Below are 8,215 nucleotides of genomic sequence, written 5' to 3' on the forward strand. Positions count from 1 at the left end.
CGAGCTCTTCGGGTATTGTCTACTCTGTTCATGGTTTAATAATGTAAAACCATGCCTGGAAATTAATTCCGGAGTTGATGTTCAACTCTTTTATGTTACATCAAAGATTGTAACTGGTGTGTCAACTATCACCGTAGCAGCAATGTTTGTACTCTGTGGCAATTTTTTACATTGCTCATTGCTTAATACTATATACACAGTTTTTGGTTTCACAGCTGACTTTCAACTATTCTATGTTACACCTGAGTGTGTAACGAGTGTACAAGCTATTGTCACCATGACAGCAACGTCGTTATCTGGGCTGTGTCTATATCACGCATCGTTTAATATTTTAAAATCAAAATTGAAACTGGTTCTCATAGTTGAATTTCAACTCTCCTATGTTACACCCGAGTGTGTAACAAGTGTACAAACCATGTTCACCATGGCAACAACGTCGTTATCTGGGCTGTGTCTATCTCACGCATCTTTTAATATTTTAAAATCAAAATTGAAACTGGTTCTCATAGTTGGGTTTCAACTATTCTATGTTACACCTGAGTGTGTAACAAGTGTACAAACCATGTTCACCATGGCAACAACGTCGTTATCTGGGCTGTGTCTATATAACGTATTTTTTAATATTTTAAAATCAAACTTGAAACTGGTTCTCATAGTTGGGTTTCAACTATTCCATGTTACACCTGAATGTGTAACAAGTGTACAAGCTATTGTCACCATGACAACAACGTCGTTATCTGTGTTTTTCCTATATCAGGCACTGTTTAATATTTTAAAATCAAACTTGAAACTGGTTCTCATAGTTGGGTTTCAACTATTCCATGTTACACCTGAATGTGTAACAAGTGTACAAACCATGTTCACCATGGCAACAACGTCGTTATCTGGGCTATGTCTATATAACGTATCTTTTAATATTTTAAAATCAAACTTGAAACTGGTTCTCATAGTTGGGTTTCAACCATTCCATGTTACACCTGAATGTGTAACAAGTGTACAAGCTATTGTCACCATGACAACAACGTCGTTATCTGTGTTTTTCCTATATCAGGCATTGTTTAATATTTTAAAATCAAACTTGAAACTGGTTCTCATAGTTGGGTTTCAACTATTCTATGTTATGCCTGAGTGTGTAACAAGTGTACAAGATATTGAATTGGTTTTTCCTGGTCTTGTTCTCTGTTTCGTACATGGCTGATGTATCTGCGCTGACATGGAACGTCCATGGATGTCGTGACGCATTTAAACGATACCAACTTTTCGAGTTTCTCAAAATTAATCATCCTAGTTCATTTTATTTTCTACAAGAAACACACACCATCCAATCCGATGAATCTACTTGGCAAGTTGTCTGGAGAGGACCGATTATTTTTAGTCACGAAAACACACACTCAGCTGGGGTGGCAATATTATTAAACCCAAACAGAAATTTCACTATTTTAAATGTTGACAATGTGATCACAGGACGACTATTGCATGTTCATGTTGATATCAACGGTCTCCCGGTTCATTTAATAAATGTTTATGCACCCACCAATGGCCCAGAACGTGTAGAATTTTTTCAACACGTAAAAAGTCTCATTAATAGATTGAATAATGACCCCATTATAATGGGAGGGGACTTTAACTGTACTCTCAATGCTAATGTAGACAGAGCTGACAGCTCTGAACCACATGCTCACTCTTCAACATCTTTGCAACACATTATCCGTCGTTTCAAGCTCGCAGACGCATGGCGTACTCTTCATGCTACCGCTAAACAATTCACGTGGTCAAGGCATGAGAGTAAATCGCGGATTGATACATTTTATATCTCGAAATCTATTGTATCAAGAGTCAAATCATCATCAATTCAACCACACTGTAATATGTCTGATCACTGCCCTGTTAAAATACTTGTATCTTTTAATCACACGAGTACTCGGAATCCTGTATGGCATCTCAATCTCAGCCTCCTCCAGGATCAAGAATACTGTAATATAATAAATGAGTACTGGTTAAAATGGCGTCGAGAAAAAGCTCGCTTTGAGTCTCTATCTGTATGGTGGGACATTGGTAAACTTAAAATTCAACAGCTGACTAAACAATACTCTGCTAGACTTGCAAATACATACAAACAGAATAAAATCAAATTAAATGATGAAATTAAATCTATTGAACAGGAAATAGCTAACAATCCTGCACTTAGCAACAAGCTGGACGAAACAAAGTCACTTCTTGAAAAATTAATGATGACAGAATCTAAAGGAGCCGCTATTAGATCACGCTATAAAATGTTAAATGAAAACGACGCCCCAACATCGTTTTTCTTTGATCTTGAGAAATACAAAGGAAATAGGAAAATGATGTCGCAGCTAAAACAACCGAACGGCGAAGTTACTGAACTACAAAGTGGAATGCGAAAACTAGCATGGGACTTCTACAGCGATCTTTTCTCTCCAGACAATGTCTCACCAGAGTGCCAAAATGTAATCTTGGCGGATCTACCCCAACTGAACAGTATCAAGCGTGAAAATTGTGACGCACCTATCACTCACGAGGAACTGACAAATGCAATGAAATTAATCTCTAGCAACAAAACTCCGGGAATAGATGGTCTGCCCGTTGAATATTACAAACACTTTTGGCCCATTTTGGGCACTGATCTTCACCAGGTATTTGAAGCTTCGATCGAGGTTAATCAGCTTCCTATTTCTTGTAGGCGAGCGGTCATAACGCTTCTACCAAAGAAAGGGAACACCAATCTTTTAAAAAATTGGCGACCAGTGAGCTTGATGTGCGCTGATTATAAGATCTTAACAAAGGCACTATCCCTCCGTTTAAAAACCGTCTTAGGTGATATTATTCATTCTGATCAAAGTTATTCCATTCCTGGTCGACAGATATACGACAATATACACCTCGTCAGAGACGTCGTTACATATGGTAATGAACTAAATATAACATTGGGTATTGTATCCCTCGATCAAGAAAAAGCTTTTGATCGGGTGCACCACGGATACCTTTTAGAAACCTTAAAAGCATTTGGGTTTGGCCCAGAGCTGATTAAGTATATACGACTTTTATACACCGACACACAAAGTCTTGTTCGCATAAATGACTCTTTGACCAGTCCCGTGCAGTTTATGCGTGGTATCCGACAGGGATGTTCACTGTCAGGACAATTGTACAGTATTGCTATCGAGCCGCTCCTGCACAAAATTCGTACCCAAAGCGGCATTCGCGGTATCATAATTGATAACATGCCTGAACAAAAAGTAAACCAAACTGCATATGCTGATGATATCAGTTTTTTCATCACCGAAAACTCCGATTTTGCCAAACTGCAGGAGTGGCTTTCAATTTACGAGAAAGCTAGCAACTCGCGCATCAACTATGGTAAATCGCAGGGCTTATGGGTTGGTGCATGGAAAACTAGAACTGACAAACCACTTAATATAGGTTGGAACAATAACGGGTTGAAAATCCTTGGTATCTATATCGGAAATAATCCCACGTTCGTGGATAAAAACTGGTCCGGTATCTTAGAAAAAGTTGAGGTAAAGCTAGGTCAGTGGAGCAAATATGCACCTGTCATGTCCTATAGAGGGCGTGCTATTGTAATTAATAACCTTGTAGTATCCAAATTGCTTCATGGGTTGATATGTCTGTCCCCGCCCACACATATTGTTGAGTCTGTCCAACGAAAGCTCCTTGACTTTTTTTGGCAAGGTAAACACTGGGTAAATGCAGAAGTTGTCTACTTACCAATAAATGAGGGTGGACAAGGACTGACGCATCTACCAACGCGCATTACTTCATACCGTCTGCAATTTATACAGCGATATCTTTACTTCAGTCCAGGTCACCCTTGTTTCATGTTTACTGACTTCTTTCTTAGAAAGTTCCAACACCTGAAATATGACAAACAATTGTTTATTACTGAATTCCCACAACATTCGTATAATATGCCTGATTTCTATCGTAACTTACTAAAAACCTGGCGGTCAGTCACATATATTCGTAAAGATACGCCATCTAATATGCATAATCTATGTCAAGAACCGTTGTTTCACAATAAACTAATCCTACACCATCTACATAAAACGCCATTGAATCTCACACACTTTATCGAGGCCGGCTTCACAAAAATTGGTGATCTCATCGATGGTAATGAATGGCGCTCAGCTGAACTGCTCCATCCTCATATTAATATGTACTCCAAACGTGTTCTTAATATCGCATTGAATGTAATACACAAAGCAATCCCAGCTCAATTTAAAGAAATATTACAAAAAACTAACAATGCGCCAAATACGAATGTCACGACTACCACATATTCTCTTGAATTAATCTATAGAGATGACGATAATGACATATTAATAAACTGTCCACTGTATAAATTAGAAAAGGGCACAATTTATAAATTTCTAATCTATACCCGAAAACTGATAAAAGATCCCACCCACCCAGGCACACTTTGGTGTGATCTGTTATCTCTTGACCCCGACAAACCAATATTTCAAGATTGCTACATTGCACCGCTAACGAAAAAAGATGGAGATTTACAGTGGCGACTTCTTCATGGGGCATACCCTACTGGAGGTTTTCTGGTTAAGTCTGGTTTACAACAAACAGATAACTGTCCATTTTGCCAGGATAAAGACGATCTCGTCCATATTTTTGTAGAGTGTACAAGACTTGAACCACTCTTCAAATTGTTCAACAGCATCATACAAAATCTATTTGACGGAGAAAGAATACCACTATCACAGTATCTACTAGGCGCCACTAGAGGCAAGAGCATAACACAGAACCATAGATTACTATGCTACATACTCGTCTCATTGAAAGCAGCTATCCACGTGACACGGGTAAAGAAAATGAAAGGACTACCGAAAACGGACGTCACTCAAGCCTTTAAGGCGAGACTAAAATGGAGAATTAACACAGAGTACAACTACCACTATCTCAACCATACCGTTGACCAGTTCAAGTATCGGTGGTGTAACAACAATGCGCTGGCATCCATTGCAGAAGATATACTCGTCTACGCGGATTATTTGAAATAACACCCTTATGAACATTATCATCATCGTATTTGTTAATAACAATGAGAGCTGTATTATTTATAACGATTAATACTTAAATAGTATCTTTACTACCTACCTGAACAATACTTACTCGTCGTATTTATTCGAATTTGATATCTTGGTTTTCATGTAAACCTATATTTTTATCTTTTTTAGTTATGTAATAACAGAAATGTAAATATCTTTTTTATACCTGCGAATAAAAATTAGAAATGTATGTATGTATGTATGTATGTATGTATGTATGTATGTATGTATGTATGTATGTATGTATGTATGTATGTATCAAATAGAAATCTCCTGTATTGTGGCTAAATACTATCGAATGATAATTATAAACTGTATCCAATGTGGTTTGAAATGCGCTTTATATCAGTGTCTTGGAGATAGATTTGCTACAGTTTCTGAGTTAAGATTTGTAAACATAACAACATGCACTTAAATACCTGCAGAAAATGGCATGAAATTCTCAGACTTCTTGACTGCATTGTTCTTTTCATCATAAAATCTCATAGGGTCAAATTTGTCTGGATCTGGCCAAATAGTTGGCTCTTTGTGAATTGACCTGAGTTAAAATTGTAAAATAACGTTGGTGTTAGGAATAGTAAACTCTCAGATGTCGAATATTTTCTTATAAATATCGGAACACGTCTTAAAGTTCTATACTGTTTTACCGTATAAATATGTTGACAAAACATCATAAATATATTTATTCGCCAATTGACCGTTTTAACATTATCTAATTAAACATGTATATAGATAGATTTATTTTTTATACAGACTACACAATTGTATATGTCCGCGCAGATACGAAAATAAGGAATACGTATAGATGAAACCTACCATAGTAAAATAATTACTTCCGTTCCCTTAGGAATATTATATCCTCCAAGTGAAGTGTCTTTCAACGCACAATGAGGAAGTGTGAATGGTGCAATACTACCAAATCGCTGTATTTCCAAAAGCGTAGCTTCAGTATAAGACAAGTTTTTACGATCGTCAAGTCTCGGGAGACGGTTTGCACCAACAGCCTGGAATCATGAGAAACCGAATAGTGGTCGGGATTACAAACAACGTTCAACATAAGGACACTCAATAGTTTGAAGCAGATGTGGCTATTTCACAATTATGCGATTCAAGATACACCCTGCTTAATTTGCAAATGCATTTTGTATAGTACGTACCTGATCAATTTCATTAAACACTCTGTCCTGTATTTCTGGATGAAGAACCATTAATAGTAACCCCCATTTAAGTGTTGTCGCTGTTGTTTCAGTTCCAGCAGCAAAAAGGTCAGCTAATGTATATTTTAACTGGTCGTATGTAAGATCTTTATTGCCGTCTTGTTTCATTGTCTCAGCTAAGTATGCATCGATGAAATCACCTATGTTGTCTGGGTCGAATACTTCACGGTGTTCATCAATTTGCTGCTTGCAGAATTTCCTCAGATCATCACCAAGTGTATTGTAGTTATTTATATTTGATTGATTAAACGGCCTTCGAAACGGTAGAAAACCAAGTTCATACATAGTGCCCATAAGCTCAAACCATTTGCCCATAGTGTCAATAATGAAACTGAATTTTGGGTCCGAATAGTTGAATCGTTTACCAAACATTATCGAGCAAATTACGTTGGAAACACTCCTGTTAAGGATGGCGCCTGTATCGATCGATTTATCTTGAATATCCTTAAAATATAACATAATATAATGGTTTCACATGTAATATCGAGAAATTTCAGAGACAATGTTCTAGCTAAGGATATATCCATAATTTTGCTGCCCATGTACAATGACTTTGCTACATAAACTTTTCTCACAAATTAGATCAAGTCTTCCCTAATGCATGCAACAGGAATTCTGGTTGGTTGCACAGATGTATGGAACGAATGGGGCCTGTGTCGATCGAATTTTAATAGTGATCCTTACCCTAAATTCATCCAATAAAAAAGAGATTTCCTCACATATTTTACTTTCCATGCTGGTTTTACCAAATCCAAAGCCTCTAAGCGTTGTGTGGGCAAATTGTCGACGACGTTGCCATTTATCATTGAAGCGTCCATCAGCAATACCTGGCGATAGACTGGCAGTTATTACATGAAATGAAACTATAGAGAATAATTGGCGCTAGTCTACCTTTTTTTAGAATTAGTGGTCCCAATCGTTGGCTGTTTTAATTAGTTTTAAATTATTATAGTACCTTTATATCTTGGATTATATTGTTCAACTGACCAAGAATGTGGTCTATCAGCAAAATCGGTTCCTTTTTTTACCAGACATTCTTTGATGGCATTCACTCCCTTTACAACAACGGCTGTATGACATCCCAACTTCAGACTATACACATCACCATATTTCTTTGAGAGTTTCGTCATGTCTTTGTGTACATCAGATCCGAAGTACATAAAGCTGCCAATGATAGGTAATCCCCAAGGTCCGGGTGGGAAGTTCTTGCAAGGTGCCAGGTAGTGTTGGGTGGTTATCCATGCTAAGAGCATTGTCATCAACAACACCAGTAGTGATAACAGATCAGTTGGCACAAAAATCATTTTGGTACAACTTGATGCGGAATAGTCTGTAAATATATACTAAATATAGATTAAACGATGATGATAAACGGCGGTGAATCTAATTGCACCATCATTGTCCAGTCGTGATAACGGATCAGTTGGCACTGAGACCATAACGTTAGACCTGCGTGCAAAACAGTCTATAAAGATACAGTCAAATACGTAACGAAGATTAAACGATGTTGATAGCTAGCGAATTTAATTCCACCATCATTGTTCAGTTATGTGGCACAAGTTTAGAACTAATACTTCAATGATGATTATGACCATTCAAAAATATATGTGTGTAGTAGGAATGATATACGACCTGTCAAATAGCTCCACGGGGTGGATTTTGGTTTCGGGTCAGGTGCTATCAGGAAGAAAGCCATATAGATTTGGCCGCACTTCGTTGACTGGGACAGCAATAATGTCAAATTTGCGCTATAATAAAACTTAACGCACTGTACAAAGAATTTAGTTTTGACTCTGGTGTGCCAGAAAGGTGTGCCAGAAATTGATCACAAATATTACCAATAAAATAAGTTGAGTAAATCGTGTCAAATGTAGCAGGATACGCTTTTCCTAACAGGTT

The 8,215-nt window shown here is 37.4% G+C and overlaps 1 protein-coding gene across 1 annotated transcript; it reads right to left on the bottom strand.

The window, feature by feature from the left end:
- Positions 1–1,257: 1,257 nt before the first annotated feature.
- Positions 1,258–7,620, bottom strand: LOC146735066 (cytochrome P450 2U1-like). The gene is made up of 7 exons (XM_085507351.1): positions 7,272–7,620; positions 7,001–7,143; positions 6,257–6,760; positions 5,916–6,103; positions 5,519–5,637; positions 3,748–3,893; positions 1,258–1,972 (listed from the first exon to the last, which is right to left on the bottom strand). Exons 1-6 carry the CDS (start codon positions 7,618–7,620, stop codon positions 3,877–3,879), a joined length of 1,320 nt encoding a protein of 439 aa, XP_085363477.1. The 3' UTR covers positions 1,258–1,972; positions 3,748–3,876.
- Between the last annotated feature and the right edge of the window lie 595 nt (positions 7,621–8,215).

Source organism: Saccoglossus kowalevskii, chromosome 13 (assembly GCF_978046115.1).
Source record: "Saccoglossus kowalevskii chromosome 13, keSacKowa6.1, whole genome shotgun sequence".
In the NCBI taxonomy this organism is placed as follows: Eukaryota; Metazoa; Hemichordata; class Enteropneusta; family Harrimaniidae; genus Saccoglossus; species Saccoglossus kowalevskii.

Coding starts and splice junctions, on each gene's coding strand:
- LOC146735066 (XM_085507351.1), bottom strand. CDS start 7,620: ATGATTTTTGTGCCAACTGATCTGTTATCACTACTGGTGTTGTTGATG. Junction 7,144..7,271: donor ATATAATCCAAGATATAAAG/GTACTATAATAA, acceptor GTCTATCGCCAG/GTATTGCTGATGGACGCTTC. Junction 5,638..5,915: donor GAAGTAATTATTTTACTATG/GTAGGTTTCATC, acceptor ATTTTAACTCAG/GTCAATTCACAAAGAGCCAA.